This window comes from Heptranchias perlo, chromosome 23 (genome assembly GCF_035084215.1).
Source record: "Heptranchias perlo isolate sHepPer1 chromosome 23, sHepPer1.hap1, whole genome shotgun sequence".
In the NCBI taxonomy this organism is placed as follows: domain Eukaryota; kingdom Metazoa; phylum Chordata; class Chondrichthyes; order Hexanchiformes; family Hexanchidae; genus Heptranchias; species Heptranchias perlo.
In genome coordinates, this window is record NC_090347.1 from 27,574,324 (window position 1) to 27,593,628 (window position 19,305).

At 41.4% G+C, this 19,305-nt stretch overlaps 1 protein-coding gene across 2 annotated transcripts in view; it reads left to right on the forward strand.

Moving 5' to 3' along the window:
• The first annotated feature begins 3,318 nt into the window (after positions 1-3,318).
• Positions 3,319-19,305, forward strand: part of LOC137341401 (testis-expressed protein 47-like) — a 47,872-nt gene continuing 31,885 nt past the window's right edge. Inside the window, exons 1-3 of one of the 2 annotated variants that reach the window (XM_068004519.1) lie at positions 3,319-4,184; positions 5,983-6,055; positions 18,250-18,353. In XM_068004519.1, the coding sequence (XP_067860620.1) occupies positions 4,065-4,184; positions 5,983-6,055; positions 18,250-18,353 (297 nt within the window). In that variant the 5' untranslated portion in view covers positions 3,319-4,064. The remainder of the gene's footprint in view (positions 4,185-5,982; positions 6,056-18,249; positions 18,354-19,305) is intronic. The other variant, XM_068004518.1, reaches the window with a different exon arrangement.

The window sequence follows — 19,305 nt, forward strand, 5'->3', positions numbered from 1 at the left end:
GGATATATTAGGTGACCAAAAGCTTGGTCAAAGAGGTAAGTTTTAAGGAGTGCCTTAAAGGAGAAGAGAGAGTTAGAGAAGCAGAGAGGTTTAGGAAGGGCATTCCAGAGCTTAGAGCCTAGGCAGCTGAAGGCATGGCCACCAATTGGGGGGGGCGATTAAAATTGGGGATGCACAAGAGGCAAGAATTGGAGGAGCGCAGAGATCTCGGAGGATTGTAGAGCTGGAAGAGGTTACAGAGCTAGGGAGGGGCGAGGCCATGGAGGGATTTGAAAACAAGGATGAATGGATGAAAAATTGGAGGGGATCACTAATGGGCATATGCCTATTACACAAGCATGTAAAAACTTCCATCTCAAGTTGAGTCTTTTGTGCCTCTTCCATCTATTGGTCTGTGAAAGGTCTGTGGTTCTTTACAGCACCACTTTTCTCTCAAAATGCAGCAAGTTCTTTTGCTATTTCCAAATCTGACATTTCTTACATTTGCTAGCAATCCCTCAAAGGATTTCTAGCAAAGTTTTGACTTTTATCCCTGGTTCTGTTTCGGAGGGTAAGCATACTTCACAGGCTCCGTTGTATTTTGCTTTTTATGCACCGTGAGTCATTTCCTTGTATGGGGTGGGCAAGTTGATTTTGACACAGATATTTCAGATGAGGATTTGGATGCTATATGGGAGGCCATTCCCAGAAATTACACTTATATTGATCCGTGTGAGGTGCGAATTCAGTCCAGGACTTACCATATGTCAGCTCATTTGCTCTGTTAGACAACCTGAACTCACTGAAATGTGCTGAAGGGGGTGAGGAGCACCGTCTTGCACATTTTAAGAGCATGTTACAAAAATATTGTGCAATGATTCTTAATGAGGTTAAGGTAATCACTGGCCATACAATTGAGAACAACCCATTTCACTGAGGATTGGGGCTTCCGATGGATCCCTATATGGGATACCTATTTGGCTTCCTTTTTGCTGTGCATAAATGTATCATTCTTCAGGTGTCAGGTTAGTATACCTCTATCCTCTGGCTGGGTTGAGTGAGTACTGAAAACAGCTCAAATGAAGAGTATTATGTATTCAATTTCATGCGCGTGTGATACATTTCTATCACTAGGATACAGGAAGACATCCTGATTTGATACAGATATGATCCCCATTGCCCCTGTATTGTTACTTCACCTCCCAGGCTTCCTATTCCATATGTTTCTTCATTTGCTGTATGGTTCTGACCTGCCCACTCCCTCCTCCCCCAATATTAGTTGTTGGTTCAGGTTGTCTCCCTTTGCTGGTCTCAAATCAATTCTGGTGGATATTTCCCATTTTCAGTGGTAAATGTCAGTTAATAATTTGATAAGACTTGAAAAAAAGGAACAGGAAGTGTCTGCGAAGATTGATTTCTATGAGATCAATGAAGACAACATCCCTTTATTGCAGAGCAGGTGATGAGTTATCCTGGCTTTTCAGAGGAACTTGGGTTGAAAGCAAAGATATTTCTAAATCTATATCTAATGTTTTTTATTTTTTAACTGATATATGGAGGCAGTATGTGACAAGTCCCTGTCTGTGTTGATACTCACCCTTTGAGTTATTTTCTGTTTTAAAAACTTTCATTTTTGACACTTTTAATGCACAAAATAATAATAAAAGGTGAAAGCAAGAAATATAAATTTACAGCTTGGTGATTTCCAGTACAGTACAAAGTTTTTCTTTATACTTTATATTCAGATATTCTGCATTTTCTGAATCTGTCTATCAAACACCTATATTCGGAATTGGTTATTGTAAAAAAGCAGAGCATCCAAGTTGTTTTTCTCATCAGGGGTTCATTTTATTGAAATTCTGAATTCTTTCCTAACTTTAAACCTTCTTCATGAGTTGCTGCAGAAAAAGCTGTTGCCCTGAATTTTTCATTCCCCCAAACATGTCAGAACCTTAACCAAGATTTTTTGAAGGTATTAGGCATTTTCAGCTAGTAGCCAGTTACACTTATATACTTTGATGTAACAGCTTGGAGAGTCATTGCTAACAGTGCGGCAGGATCTGTTAATCTATTTGTATTTAAATGATAGCCCTTATTGAAGTTCATATCCCATAAAAGAAAATAGAACATGGCCTGTGTAACCATTGCTGTTATCGCTATCACTTTCTTTCTGTAATGCACCCTTTGGACAACAATATTACTGATCGTGAAAAAAAATATTTGCAGAAAAATCCGGTCTTAACTGAGTTCTGCAACAACATAAGGAGGCATTTTCAGATAAAATAAATTCTTTGTAATATATGATAAAAAATACAGTAAGGGAAACTTCATTCACATATTATCCAGTAACTGTTAAAACAATTGAAATGTTAATTACAATTTTTCTGCTTGCTTGAATGGAGAAAACTGCCTTTCTTCTCATGGACTGCTGGTGTGGGCTTTTGCTAAATGTTTTTCCTACAAAACCATTACTTTGGGCTCCAAAGGCACAGGGGAATGGATGGGTTAAATTTTCCAGCTGTTCATGGTGGGGGCAGTGAACATCCAGGCTTGGGCTCATAAGTGGCAAGTAACATTTGCGCCAGACAAGTACCAGGCAATGACCATCTCCAACAAGAGAGAGTCGAACCACCTCCCCTTGACATTCAACGGCATTACCATCACCGAATCCCCCACCATCAACATCCTGGGGGTCACCATTGACCAGAAACTTAACTGGACCAGCCATATAAATACTGTGGCTATAAGAGCAGGTCAGAGGCTGGGTATTCTGCAGCGAGTGACTCACCTCCTGACTCCCCAAAGCCTTTCCACCATCTACAAGGCACAAGCCAGGAGTGTGATGGAATACTCTCCACTTGCCTGGATGAGTGCAGCTCCAACAACACTCAAGAAGCTCGACACCATCCAGGACAAAGCAGCCTGCTTGATTGGCACCCCATCCACCACCCTAAACGTTCACTCCCTTCACCATCGGCGCACAGTGGCTGCAGTGTGTACCATCCACAGGATGCACTGCAGCAACTCGCCAAGGCTTCTTCAACAGCTCCTCTCAAACCCGCGACCTCTACCACCTAGAAGGACAAGAGCAGCAGGTACATGGGAACAACACCACCTGCACGTTCCCCTCCAAGTCACACACCATCCCCACTTGGAAATATATCGCCGTTCCTTCATCGTCGCTGGGTCAAAATCCTGGAACTCCCTTCCTAACAGCACTGTGGGAGAACCTTCACCACACGGACTGCAGTGGTTCAAGAAGGCGGCTCACCACCACCTTCTCAAGGGCAATTAGGGATGGACAATAAATGCCGGCCTTGCCAGCAATGTCCACATCCCATGAACGAATTAAAAACATATATAATTTTGTTTCACTATCTTTTAGGCAAGCATTATATTTTGCCAATTCCCCACATTTTGGCCTTACAGACCTGAAGGTGTTTATATATGCATCAATGAATATACATAGATGTACTTTTTTTGCCCTCTTAGTGGTCAGACTGGTGATTATGATTGCCAGTGAGTTCCACATTGGTGCTGATTCTGAGCTCTTAACTGTTGTATTTTCAGGGTGAATTAAGCACGGTGAATTGGCCTCCATCAAGATTTGTTTCTCATGTGTGATAATGACAGTATGATTTGGAGGTAGTTTTGTGACCAAGCTCCCCAAACACACACACACCCTGACTGCCAAACCCACAGTTGTTTGTCTGTCTCTTTACAATGAAAATAACAAAAGTTTCCACTATACAGTACCTCAGTGTGCGAGTGCACCTTGTAGTGTAGTACTGAGTTGCGCAAACCTCTTGGCTCATGGGGTGGGTGACCATCTGAGTTGCTTTTGCTGTTGGTCTCCCTCTGCCTTCAGAAGAGGGTAGAAAAAGGGGAGGAGAGACAAAATGTATGCATGCAAAAAAAGAGGAATTTATCCTAAAAACTAGACCCCACAATTTTGTGTGTGGTAAAATATAAGTGAATTGGATCCCGGAGCTTCCCTTTAATAAACTCAACTGGGCACTGTAGACGGGCGCTTCTTGTTAGCTGTCTGCACAGTTGCCTGGTAACGGTCGCAAACACTGTCAATCATGGCGTCTAACACTAAGCGGCGGATACAAAGTATCCGGTTTGAAATCGACGATTTTACGTATGAAGATCGTGTATCCATGTTAATGCTTCTGCAAGTGAAGCAAAGGGAAGAGAGAAAGGTTTGTAAATGTCATTTGTATTTCAGTGTCGCCCCCAAATCAATAAACTTTGCTGAACCTATCAGTGGATCTATTTCTAATCGGATCACTCTATTAATATTTTTACTAAATTTAAAATTGTTACAACTTTTGGTTACAGCACCAAATCAATGTCACCTCGAATGCAGCAATCTGCATTGAAATTAACCCCGGTTGCATGGAGCGGACTCTGGACCCATCTCTTGCTATTTCTCTTAAAGAGAGCGGCAACTTTTGGCCTTTGAATTAGATGATAAAACATTCAAATTAGTTTGTTCATATTGGAGTGGACCACAGCCGCAGCTAAACGCCACCAATATTTACAAAACGCGAATTCTCCAAGTATTAAACATTCAAACTGGCATCGGGGCCGCAATGTAGCAATGAAATATTGTATCGTGCAAATATCCTGAAATTGTATTCTGTGCAATGCTCCTGTTTTCTGCTCAATCGAACTTACGTTAGGACGAGGGTGAAATTACAAGTTTTAACTGCACTAAAGGAGGGGCCAGTTTTACATAATGTCTGGACCAAAGCCAAACAGTTCTGAATAGTGCCACAAATAACGAACCGCCCCCAGAATCTGCTGACTACTGGTCTTGAATCTTTCTGACCCACCCCCTTCCCTCTTTATTTATCCAGAAATAAGTGTAAATGTGATGGACGCAAATAGCATTGCTCCTGCTGCAAATATTCCGATTACAGAATCAAATGAACATAAACCAACAGGTCTTTTTCCCGCCTTATTTTTTTAAAAAGATGAGCTATTTATTGATCAGTTTCAGATATTTTATATCGTGGTTTATCTGTACTGTGCGTAATTTCTGCCAAAAACAAATATAACATTGTCTGTAATGGGACCATTGCTCCCGAATTTCTGAAAGCCTAAATTGCAAAGCGTGCAATCTGAGCATTCATCCAGAATATCTGATACTTACAAAAGGTAATTGATCTGAATACAATTAATCATCATAATAAAAGGGATCAGAGATGGATTGACTCAGGTGGGTCGTACTGGGGGGAGGGGGGATACAATACTCATGGACAGAATCGTTACAAATCATTAAGAGTGATTTTCGAAGCACAGTCATTGGATTCCATGTGGACAATATTGTCAATCGCTATTGACAGATCGCACTTCTCGGCAGAAACATTCCCATGCCAGGGCTACTCAGAGACAGGGAAGAAACAAAAGTTAATCCGTCGCCTGAGCAACCGTCTCCTTCGCCAAACCATCAACAGAGAATTCAGGATGCCAAAACAACAAAAACAAACTGTTGAGATGTGACATGTGAATGAATGAAAGGAGGCAGGAGGCAGAACCCCGAGCCGGTGCTGCCTGGACACCAGCAGTATGTGTAAACGAAAGCTTTTAGTGTCTCATTTCTACTGGTGAGCCAGCACGATTTGTGCTTCACTTTTTTACATAAGGTCTGGGCTTTAGCCGATTTAATTTACCGTGCACGGGGTGGGGGGAACTACTAAAAACGACTGATTTATTTGGAACGAGTTTGTGCGGAGTTTGTGAAGCAGAAAGGGATGAATCGAATGGGAATGCCTTCAACGGGGGAAGGTGGTGGAAAAAACAAACGTTCCAAAGGTTTGCTGGGGAACGATAGGACCAGTTTGTTTTATCGTCTTCTGGAGAGGAGAATGATTACAAATCCTAAAGAGGAAACGGTTAGTTTATTTTACATAGGAAAACATGGATGATCCATTGTTTTTAATAGGGCGCATGTCACGGTGGTTGTACTAATTTACCATTTCTACCTTCCTTTAGAAATCACTTCTCCACAGACTAGTCCTTCTGGCTAAAATCCCCCCCGAGCTGGTTGACAAACGGGACCTGGGAGGTAAGAGTCATTTTAGTTTAAAAAAGAGAAACGAACTCTTGGGAAGGTTGGGGGTTTATTAGTGAGACTGTGATAAGTAAAACTTTCCAAGTATAGGAGCACATTAGTACAAGATGACCAGAAATGCAACTCATAGGAGACAGAGAAGGACTTCAACAGCAATATGTAAAAGAAAACACAACTAAATGTGGATGTGGACCACAGAAGCCAGAATCCCCTCCAAAAACAGTTATAAATCTGATCTTAAAATGGTTCAGAAAAGGCCAGGATATTATTCCATGGGTGTGATTGGTAGTTTCCTATGCACAAGTTATTTAGAATTTTATCATTTTTTGTTTTACATTATGAACACTTTCTCATAAAACACAACAGTAGCCTGTATAATCAGCAAGAGTAGGCAATGGTTAAAAGGCTAGATGCAAATTAGTCATCCAAGGATACAATCAGAGAATTACAGCATGAATACATGATTAATGGTTGTTCGCACTGGCCAAAACAGGATTGTGATTGGACTTCCTCCAAACAGCTGCTTTTCCCCATGATGGCCCAAATCTGGGAAATTACAGTTCATTAAAATGACTCCCTCCTTACGCAGCCATTCCAAAGAATGGTACAGGAAAGTCAAAACTTCTGTTGGTGGGGCCTGATAAAGAATAACCAGCGTGTTTGGTTTGTGGCAAGAGTTACAACACCAACCACACAGCACATAAACAAACCAGGTTGCAGTCCAATATATCTAACCTACCTATCAAGTGGGAATTGAAACATTTCCCCACTCTGTGGCATGACTAATATTCTTGCTGTAAACAGTGAAAATTGTAACTAGGAACAGTTAAACAGAACAACTATTGTATCACTGTTCCTTCTAGGGAATTTGTGCTTTGGTGGGCTGATGGAGAGCTCTAATGTCAAACTTCTGGACCTGCTGGATTGTTTCAGTTGTGTGACATCCTAAAGTGCTATTTTACACCTATGTAGCATTAACCATCATTAGAAGCTCATGTGTCAGATAACTCACGCACCTGAGGTTCTACCAGGGATTACAGAATACATAGAAGAGCTTACATGTCATTGGGAGTTACAGATGTTTTCACTGGTTTGAAAGACCACCTCACCTGATGCCTGCAGCAGTTGTGCCTTCACGCTGATGAAGAAGCTGCTCCATATCACAGTCGTCTGGGTTTTATTCAAAATGGTGTGCATTTCTGTAGCTCTGAGAAGACAAGAGTTTTGTTTGTCATTAGTGGTGTTAAGATAAACAGGAAATGAAGTATTCAGCTATACCATCTTTCAAATGTGATGTTAAAGCCAGGGCTCGGTTTGCCTGGTCAGGTAGATGTAAACAATCTATAGTACCACTTAAAAAAGAGCCTGGTGTGCTGGCCAACATTCCTCCCTCAATCACCACCACCAAAAACAGATTATTTGCTTGTTCATTCAATTGCTGTTTGTGGGAACCTATTGTGCACAAATTGGCTGCTGGATTTGGTTACATAACAATAGTAACTACACTTCAAAAAGTAATCAATTGATTCTAAAACACTTTGAGATACCCTGAGGATGTGATTAAGCATTGTACAAATATAGATCTTTCCCCCCCACAGCGTAAATTGCAGCAAATTTTATATGGATGAACCGGGTTAATGTTGCTTCTAAGATACCACAATACCACTCTAGGCCAAGCGTTCTTCCTCCATCCTGTAACATTCTGAATGCTTCATCTGGCAATGAATTCAGAACAAAATTTATTTCAAAAAACATCATTTTGTTGCCTTGAACCTGGGTTCAAATCTAGCTGAGGCTGATAGGATGAAAGTGACCCCATTCTCTTATGGCTCTGAGAATCTTCAATGTATCAAGTTTGAGAAGTCCTAATCCAGTTCATGGTGACTGCAGAATCATCGCACTAAACTAACCACAAATTGACAATTAAGTTCATCGGTGTGGGAAACAGAAATGTCATACGGGTGCTATGGGATACTGGCATGAAATTGGAGTCAAGTCACGTAAATGGAGTAGCTTTATCCTACATCTGAATTGAGTCACATCTAAAGGTGGGAATGTTTGTTGCTGACACCAGATATAAAAAGAGGAAAATGTTCCATTCCTAAACGCTAACCTTATACACCCTAAACAAAATTTACCATTTTCTTTCTAAAACTGTACTTCAACTTCATGCCTTTAGGTGAATCTTTGCCCCTATAACTTTATAGTGGCATAGATTGCTGATATCTTCTTTTTAGTTTACCTTCATTTCATTCATTTTGTGAATGATTAAAAAAGGAATTGCCATTGTAGCTGTGCCTTTTTAAGAGTGGCAGATTAAAAAGGAAATTAACATTGCTGTAATGACTCTATGTGCTACTCTACCTAGACACAGAGGAATGCTTACTTGTTCACCTCTGTTATAGCGACCAGTCTGAAGTCTCATCATTATCTACTGTATTTGCCACCAGATGAAGATGAAACACAAAAGGAATGTCAGCTACCAACATTTGTTTGATAGATGACCACAAATATACTCTACTTTCATAAGAACATAAGAAATAGGAGCAGGATTAGGCCATACGGTCCCTCAAGCCTGCTCCGCCATTCAATAAGATCATGGCTGATCTTCAACCTCAACTCCACTTTCCCGCCCGATCCCCATATCCCTTGATTCCCTTAAAGTCCAAAAATCAATCAATCTCAGCCTTGAATATACTCAATGACTGAGCATCCACAATCCTCTAGGGCAGAGAATTCCGAAGATTCACAACTATCTGAGTGAAGAAATTTCTCCTCATCTCAGTCCTAATTGGCCGACCCCTTATCCTGAGACTATGTCCCCTAGTTCTAGACAGTCCAGCCAGGGGAAAACAGCCTCTCAGCATCTACCCTGTCAAGCCCTCTAAGAATCATATGTTTCAAAGAGATCACCTCTCATTCTTCTAAACTCCAGGGAGTATAGACCCATTCAACACAATCTCTCCTCATAGGATAACCCTCAAATCCCAGAAATTAATCTAGGGAACCCTTGTTTCACCCCCTCTAAGGCAAGTATATCCTTCCTTAGGTAAGGAGACCAAAATGGTACACAGTACTTCAGGTGTGGTCTCACCAAAGCCCTGTACTATTGCAGCAAGACTTCCTCACTCTTGTACTCCAACCCCCTTGTGATAAAGGCCAACATACCATTTGCCTTCCTAATGGCTTGCTGTACCTGCATGTTAACTTTCTGTGTTTTGTGTACTACGACACCAAATCTCTCCGAACACCAACATTTAATAGCTTCTCACCATTTAAAAAATATTCTGTTTTTCTATTCTTCCAAAGTGAATAACCTCACATTTCTCCACATTATACTCCATCTGCCACCTTCTTGCCCACTCGCTTAACCTGCCGAAATCCCTTTGCAGACTCTTTCCACACTGAGATTTCAAGACAACGGGAGTCTGTATCAAATAGAGAAAGTGGGAGTGGGGAGGCCAGAAAGATCAACCCCAGTAAGCATCATGCCACTGATCCTTCTTCCACGTTGTGGGATTAAAATAAACTAAGGAATAAATTTGTTCCTAACAATACAGTTATTTCCAATGCACTTTGCAATGATATCAGCTTTAACTGGAAAGAGAACTGGTCACTCCTCAACAATAGCCTTTTTCAGATATTAGGTATAATCAGAGTCTGAGAATGCAAAGCGACACAGGAAGGCAACCCTCTTAAGACAACTGGAAAAAATTGTACCAATCCTCCCCAATGGCTTAGTAACTAAATGCACCAGATATTATAGAATTGTTGAATACTACAAGGAGACCAGTCAGCTCATTGTGCCTGTGCCAGCTCTCTGAAAAAACTATACATTTAGTCCCATTCCTCAAAACACTTTAAAATGTTTCTTTTTCAAATAATTATCCACTTCCCTTTTAAAGCTATTATACATTTTGTTTTCACCACTTTCTGGTAGGGTAATCCATGTCCTAACAACCCTTGTGTAAAAATAATTCTCCTCTCCTCCCCCTTTGTTTTATTGGTGATTATCTTAAATTTATGCCCTCTAGTTACTGGCTTGCCAACCAGTGGGAATTATTTTCCCCCTATGTAACTTATCAAAAAGCCTCATAATTTGAACACTACTCTTGTGGTACTAAGCCAAGCAGAGCAGGAAGGTCCTAGGTTTGAGCGCTGTACTGATCTCAGTTGGAGTGCTACAAGTGACCTCAGCACCAGAGTTGGGAGGGCAAGAATAAGCCAGGATTTCCACTCTTGATTACTATTAATTAACCCCTGCTGAAAAGTGTATATATAAAAGAACATCAAGTGACAACAGAAGCAGACATGGCTGTGATGCTCTCCACAGTTGAATAGTCTGGCAAGACTCACTGTCTCAGCTTAGACATGGAGAACGGCCACTTAGGCAAGATACTAGGGGTCTCCCAGTGTCCAAGCAAGAGTCAATATCTTCGGAAAAGGAAGAGAGAATAGGGGAAGAACATTTGAGGGAGAGGAGGAAGAAACCTAGTCTCAATTCTTAAAGCTTATTATTGAGACAAAGAAAAACTCCAAAGAGATAAAAAGAAAAAAAAGTGAAAATGCTGGAAATCTGACATAAAAACAGAAAATGCTGGCAATGCATAGCAGATCTTTGAGCTACTTCTGTTGTAGGATACAGACCAAAATGTCAACCTGTGTTTTTTTCCCCCAGATGCTGTTGGACCTGTTGTGCATTTCCAGTATTTTATGTTTTTATTATGAAGAGAATAAGTTGAAAATTGTTTTGTTAGGAAGAGATAAAAAATGTGAGGAACTGAACATTTATGCTGTGTAAGGATTGCCAGAAGAATTACCCTCAATGGGTTTGTTTAATCATGCTGTGGAAAAGAGCTGTGGGTCTGTCCCAGTGTGCCCCTGTGACATCATGGTAACAGTTTGGAATATTTACCAACCTGGGAAAAATATAGTAATATATATAATAAAAATATAGTGAAAAGCCCAGGAGATACATCGACAACAGCAGATACAGCACTTCAGAAAGGCAAAATACCAACATGGAGCCAATGATATCATTTGTCTTTGTACTGCAAGGTGCCGCAAGGAACAGTGCTTGGGCCTCAGCTCTTTACAATCTATATTAATGACTTAGATGAAGGGACTGAGTGTAATGCATCCAGGTTTGCTGACGATACAAAGCTAGGTGCGAAAGTAAGCTGTGAGGAGGACACAAAGAGTCTGCAAAGGGATATAGACAGATTAAGTGAGTGGGCAAAAAGGTGGCAGATGGAGTATAATGTGCGGAAATGTAAGGTTATTCACTTTGATAGGAAGAATAGAAAAACAAAATATTTTTTAAATGGTGAGAAACGATTAAATGTTGGTGTTCGGAGAGACTTGGGTGTCCTTGTACAAGAAACACAAAAAGTTAGTATACAGGTATATCAGGCAATTAGGAAAGCAAATGGCATGTCGGCCTTTATTGCAAGGGGGTTGGAATACAAGAGTAGAGAAGTCTTACTACAGTTCTACAGGGCTTTGGTGAGACCCATACCTGGAGTACTGTGTACAGTTTTGGTCTCCTTATCTAAGGAAGGATATACTTGCCTTAGAGGCGGTGCAATGAAGGTTCACTAGATTAATTTCTGGGATGGGAGGGTTGTCCTATGAAGAGAGGTTGAGTAGAATGGGCCTATTCTCTCTGGAATTTAGAAGAATGAGAGGTGATCTCATTGAAACATCTAAGATTATGAGGGGGCTTGACAGGATAGATGCTGAGAGATTGTTTCCCCTGGCTAGAGAGTCTAGAACTAGGGGGCATCATCACAGGTTAAGGGGTTGGCCATTCAAGACTGAGATGAGGAGGAATTTCTTCACATAGGAGGTTGTGAATCTTTGGAATTCTCTACCCCAGAGGGCTGTGGATGTTGAGTCATTGAGTATATTCAAGGCTGAGATAGATAGATTTTTGGACTCTAGGGGAATCAAAGGATATGGGGATTGGGTGGGAAATAGGAGTTGAGGTTGAAGATCAGCCATGATCCGATTGAATGGCGGAGCAGGCTCAAGAGGCCGTATAGCCTACTCCTGCTCCTATACCTTATGTTCTCGTGTACAAATAATTCTTATATAAATGGTGCTTTTCTGCTCCTCCAAACACTGATAAGTTTGATAAAACTCAAGAACTTGCAAATGTATTAATTTAAGTGGGAAAAAAGAGATTTTATTCCAAGTTTCTAAAAACTGTGTCAGTGCCAGTCCATTTGAGCCCATTTCTTCAGCTTCCACTCATACTCTATAATTCCAGGGCAAGTTTATACTAGGATGTGTCCAAATTGCTGCTGAAATCAGATCCAATCTGGGATAAGACTCATTTACTTAAGTGCCATTTTTGAACACTGAATTGACAGTTCGTTGTGGCAAATGAAGGTCAGATTTCTGCCAAATTTATATCACATCACTACAGCCCTATTACAAACCACAGAGAACCTCAAACATTTCTTTGCGTTGCCTGTATCAAGGTTAGATTTTTTTCAAAAAATGCAATTTAGTCAACATTATTGTAAATGAGCTCCCTTGATGGCTCAACAAATTTAGTCAGTGAGTAGCTGAGCCAGACCAGAAAGGTCTCAAGTTCAACCCCAATATCTGTCTAGTTAGCTGATCTAAGCTGGGGTAGTTGTCTTCAGGCAATCCTCGCTGGAACGAGTTCACAGGATGGGGAGAATTCACAATATATGTTCAGATGAAGAAGGCCCTTCAGCACATTTGATTTTATCCTTCCAAAATACCAACCCTGTCCCTCCTTATTACAGATCTCCTGTCCCTGTTGGAAGTACATAATAATGAATAATGGTCATTGGGCTTGTTACAGGAAAGTGAACTGTGCCCATACAACTGTACCTCAGGACAGAATCAATGCCATTTGAAGGGGAGAGAGAAATTGACAGAGAGAAAAAGTATAGAGACACATACAATGTATATATTATAGCAGCTACTGTGATATTACTTGCAGGACATTGCAAGACATTATAAACTAATGACAGTCTGGTAAAAGATTTTTTCTTTAAACTTAGACACAGAAAAATATATACTCCTGTTGTACTCACATTGACTTATTAAAAATTACAAAAAAAAGAATTTGCATTTATATAGCGCCTTTCACGACCTCAGGAGTCCCAAAGTGCTTTACAGCCAATGAGGTACTTTGAAGCATAGTCACGGTTGTAATGTAGGAAATGCAGCAGCCAATTTGTGCACAGCGAGGACCCACAAACAGCAATGAGATAATGACCAGATAATCTGTTTTTTTAGTGATGTTGGTTGAACTATAAATATTGGCCAGGACACTGGGAGAACTCCCCTACTCTTTTTTGAAGTAGTGCCATGGAATCTTTTACGTCCACATGAGAGGGCAGATGGGGCTTCGGTGTAACGTCAAATCCAAAAGATGGCACTTCTGAATGCCGCATTTCCTCAGTACTGCACTGATGTGTTAGTCTAGATTCTGTGCTGAAGTCTCTAGTGTGGGACTATGAACCTACAACCTTTTGACTCAGAGGCGAGAGCGCTACCAATGAGCCAAGGCTGACACCATAATATGAGTATTCTCTATGGGTACAGTTGCCTAACAAAGCAAAGTAGCAGTATACCTTCAGAGTCAGGGCACGATCTGACTCTGGAACAAAGAAGGCTGAGACATCCTGGAGGAGGCATGCACACAATGATTGGGTTTGGCACTACATGCACTATGACTCCAGTGCAGTGTCACACCATGTTTAAAAAGTGCTCAGGGATTGCTTGCACCCTCCAGTCATTTTCTAAACTTACACAGAGTTAGTTGGCTTGTGCACTAGCCCACAGAGTGATGGGATGCAGGCTTGTACCTATGATTCCTATGCAGCGTGTTCCTAATCTGTGCCTGATCCAAGAAAGGAGCAGAGAAGCAAAAATCAGTGAGCCATTCAACCCAGACTGCTCTTGTGCACCTCCCTCTCTGCCCTTTGTGTGAAAACAAACGGTTACAGTTTAGTTATGAGCTAATTTGTAACGACTGGAGCACAGACAGTCGCTGGTCTTGCACAGTGTATCTTTTTCACTGATGAACAAAGGAGAACGCCTACACAAGAGTGATAAACTTCACTCTAGTTTAAGCCTTTTTGTATTCACTATTCATTTCCTGCACTCTCTTTGCTATTCATTGTGTATATTTTCTTATTCTTTTGCCAGCTTGGTCTTTTTTCTTTCCCTTTTGATCCTTTTACTTCATGATCCCTAATCTGTAGATGCAATTGTCTTTTGGTCAGTCTTAACTCATTAAAAACTTAATGAGGGGATACTAGCAAAGGTTACATTAACTTTTTCTTGATTTTCTTCATAGAAAAGTATTAGACAAACCTTTTCTCACTTGTTTGCCAACACATTTCGCAATGATCTACGCGAAGGCATGTGATTGTGGCAATTCTACACGGTGACAAGAGTAGCAAACATAACACGTTTTATTTTCACTCTGAACAGTCAAAGGTTTGCTAAACACTTTATTTTCCCATGAAGGCGGGACCCCTATAAACAAACACTTTACATCACTTTGGCCCATATAAACACTGTTCAGCAGGTCACCTACACCGTGGCACACAGCAGCTTTAGCTGTTCAATGGCAAAATCATATTTGAAATGTTCAGAAAAGTTATGCATAGTTGAGCTTATTTGCAATACCTGCTGAAGTTAGATTTTTGATTATCCAACTGGAAGGGGTTTTACAAGGGAGGTCACAGCCTTTAAGATTAAAATATTTCCCCTCAAAATGTGATAGTTCATTACATACAAAGAAATCAATTCCTGCAGTCAGACCTCTTAAATAAAAGGAAAACTTGTATAGGACAAACTGTACAATTAATAGATTGCCTCCCAACACACACTACTGTGACATTTTTGTTTGAAATGGTTAGGATAAGTGCCCAACAAAAGGTATTCCTCCGAATTTTCTGGTTTACCCTAAATTAGGGCACTATCCTCTCTCTACCTGTACCCTTGCACACTTAAGGCAGTAAGTGCGCTAGGGAGGAGGTAGAGGAAGGTTAATGCCCTAATTTAAGATAAACCTGAAAATACCTAATAAGGAGGCAGTTTTTCTACAATGCTCTTGTCTGCCATTTTTTCAAAGAATTTATAAAAGTGTTTGGCTATGACTGAATTGTACCATTGAAACTACTTAAAACAACAACTTATATTTCTACAGCGCCTTTAATGTAGTAAAAGGTCCCAAGGCGCTTCACAGGAGCGTAATCAGACAAAAATTCACACCAAGCCAAAGAAGGAGTGATTAGGACAGTTGACCAAATACTTAGTAAAACAGGTAGGTTTCAAGGACCGTCTTAAAGGAGGAGAGAGAGGCGGAGATGGTTAGGGAGGGAATTCCTGAGCTTATGGCCTAGACAGCTGAAAGCACATCCGCCAGTGGTGAGGCGAAGGAAGTCGGGGATGCACAACAAGCCAGAGTTTGAGGAATGCAGAGTTTGAGGAGGGTTTTAGGGCTGGATGAGGCTACAGAGATCGAGAGGGGAGAGGCAATGGATGGGTTTGAACACGAGGATGAGAATTTTAAAATCAAGGCATTTTTTTTATTCGTTCATGGGATTTGGGCGTCACTGGCAAGGCTAGCATTTATTGTCCATCCCTAATTGCTCGAGAAGGTGGTGGTGAGCCGCCTTCTTGAACCGCTGCAGTCTGTGTGGTGAAGGTTCTCCCACAATGCTGTTGGGTAGGGAGTTCGAGGATTTTGATTCCCCAGCGACGATGAAGGAACGGTGATATATTTCTAAGTTGGGATGGTGTGTGACTTGGAGGGGAACGTGCAGGTGGTGTTGTTCTCATGAGCGTGCTGCCCTTGTCCTTCTAGGCGGTAGAGGTCGCGGGTTTGGGAGGTGCTGTCAAAGAAGCTTTGGCGAGTTGATGCAGTGCATCCTGTGGATGGTACACACTGCAGCCGTTGTGCGCCGGTGGTGAAGGGAATGCATGAATAGGGTGGTGGATGGGGTGCCAATCAAGCGGGCTGCCTTGTCCTGGATGGTGTTGAGCTTTTTGAGTGTTGTTGGAACTGCACTCATCCAGGCAAGTGGAAAGTATTCCATCACACTCCAGGTGTGCCTTGTAGATGGTGGAAAGGCTTTGGGGAGTCAGGAGGTGAGTCACTCGCTGCAGAATACCCAGCCTCTGACCTGCTCTTGTAGCCACCGTATTTATGTGGCGGGTCCAGTTAAGTTTCTGGTCAATGGTGACCCCCAGAATGTTGATGGTGGGGGATTTGGTGATGGTAATGCCGTTGAATGTCAAGGGGAGGTGGTTAGACTCTCTCTTGTTGGAGATGGTCATTGCCTGGCACTTATCTGGCGTGAATGTTACTTGCCACTTATGAGCCCAAGCCTGGATGTTGTCCAGGTCTTGCTGCATGCGGGCTCGGACTGCTTCATTATTCGAGGGGTTGCGAATGGAACTGAACACCGTGCAATCATCAGCGAACATCCCCATTTCTGACCCTATGATGGAGCGAAGGTCGTTGATGAAGCAGCTAAAGATGGTTGGACCTAGGACACTGCCCTGAGGAACTCCTGCAGCAATGCCCAGGGGCTGAGATGATTGGCCTCCAACAACCACTACCATCTTCCTTTGTGCTAGGTATGACTCCAGCCACTGGAGAGTTTTCCCCCTGATTCCCATTGACTTCAATTTTACTAGGGCTCCTTGGTGCCGCACTCGGTCAAATGCTGCCTTGATGTCAAGGGCAGTCACTCTCACCTCACCTCTGGAATGGACCACGAGCAAATGTTGGTCTGCGAACACAGGGGTGATGGGTGAATGGGACTTGGTGTGAGTTAGGATACAGCCAGCAGAGTTTTTAATGAGCTTAAGTTTACAAAGGGTGGAAGTAGGAAGGCCGGCCAGGAGATCATTGGAAGAATTTGGAGGAAACAAAAGCATGGATGAGAGTTTCAACAGTAGATTGGCTGAGGCAAAGGTGGAGATGGGCAATATTACGGAGGTGGATGTAGGCGGTCTTAATGAAAGAGAGGATATGGGTTTGGGAGCTCTGCTCAGGGTGAAATAGGATGCCAAGGTTGCAAATAGTCTGATTAAGCCTGAGGCAGTGGCCAGGGAGGGGGATGGAATCAGTGGCTAGGGAGCGGAGTTTGTGGCGAGGGCCGAAGACAATGGCTTCGGTGTCTTCAATGAAATTTCCCAGGACTGAATATCTGACAATACTGAGGGTTCGAGAGAGGTGGTGGTGATGTAGAGACGGGTGTCACCAGCATACATGTGGAACTGGCCTTGTGTTTTCGGATGATGTCATCGAGGGGCAGAATGTAGATCAGAAATAGGAGGGAGCTAAGGATAGATCCTTGGGGGACTCCAGAGGTAATGGTGCAGGGGTGGGTAGAGAAGTCATTGCAGGAGACTCTATGGCTATGATTAAATAGGTAAAATAGGAATCAGGCAAGGGCAGTTCCACTCATCTAGATAATGGAGGAGAGGCATTGGAGGAGGATGGTGTGGTCAACAGTGTTAAAGGCTACAGACAGATCAAGAGGAATGAGGAGGGATAGTTTACCATGGTCACAGTCACATGGATGTCATTTGTTACTTTGATTATGCCTGTTTCAGTGCTCTGGCAAGGCCAGAAACCTGATTGTAGAGCAAAATGTTCACTTTAATTAGTAGCTTCCTTCAAGCAATTAAAAGTGCACATATTGATATCAATAATGTTATTGCCAAATTAACCAGAACTTTACATTTTATAGTTCAGGTGTTATTGGAAAGACCTATTCAATCCTTTTTCAAATTAACTTACGTTTTCTTTCAGTCCTTAAATCTCCCAATTGAATAATACATTAGTTGTGGCATTGGTTAAGAGCCAGGTTTATAAAATATCACCAGTCTCAGCTATTTATAGAAACAAAGTGTTTTTCAATTGAAACACACAGGATGAACCAATGCCTGAGCAGATATTTTCATTAAATGAATATTAATGTCACAGTGTAGTTAGATATTGGTGTGTACTGCATTTCTTAGTCATTCAGTAGTTGATTTTGCAAGATTGTTGCACCATAAATCAATAGCTCTAATTAAAGTTTTATAAGACGAAGTTTTAAAACACTTTTTTTTAAAGTTAATCTTTTAACATTGTTTGGGAAATAAATAACTTCAGATCTCATTGTGTTTTACTGCAGGATACTATGAAAGCTTGTTCCAGAAACTCCAACGGCGCCATCAAGGAGAAGGGGTCACAGGACTCCTGTTGCTCTATCCTAGCTATGTTATTCATGTGATAGAGGTAAGAGTAACAGCAGCTAAACTTCGTCAAATGAAAAAAAGAATCAGGCCCAGTCTTTTGTATTAAACTCTTGGCAAAGAAAGGAGTTTTTGATGGTGGCTACGGGCTCATGTGTCATTAATGTGGAGAAACTTTGAGACAGGCACAATGAAATAACTTAAACATGTACTACTCTTTTCATGCACTGATACCAAATATGTCGACTCGACAAGTGGTATACAAGAAACACTGTTCTATATGTACCAAGTCTTATGACCCCTGCAAAGAAAGTAAAACATTTGTTCTTACAATCCAGATATACATTTGATAAAGTTAAAACAAGAAACATATATGGTATGACCTTAAATCAATTAAATTGGTTCTATTGGTTACTGAAATAAACTTGAAGCTCACGGAATTCTGTAAAAAGAGCCAGTACCACGGATTTTTTTAAAAATCAAATGTTGACACATAATGAAAATATTGAAAAGCATAAATTATTGGTCATACTCAAGAGGGTATAAAGTTGGCATGTGTTGGAAATACAAAAAAAAAATCACACTGGCATTACTCCTGGAATTGGGTCAAGGTACAGTTGGACAGGTTAATGGGAGCTTTACTCTTTTTCTGGTTATGCCAAGCCTGGGACTGCTTGATGCTAATAACAGGTGACGAAAGTAAAAATACATTGCTCCCCAGTAGGGTCAAACCCTTGCAATCCTTGAAAAGGACAAATGCTTCACCCCCAAAAAAGAAAAAGGACATTAGAGGCATTGTAAAAAGAACTCTGAGGCAAATGCTTGATTCTCACACCTCATTTCAACTGTGGAGAAGCATTACTGGAGGAGTGAAAGTTGTGAGGTGCTGGGTTCTTGTGGACCTTGGGCTGATTTCTGTGGTACTGCTAAAGAAATGGAAGTGGAATATATGATAGAATGCCAATTGCATGATACCCCTTCAAACAGTGTTAACA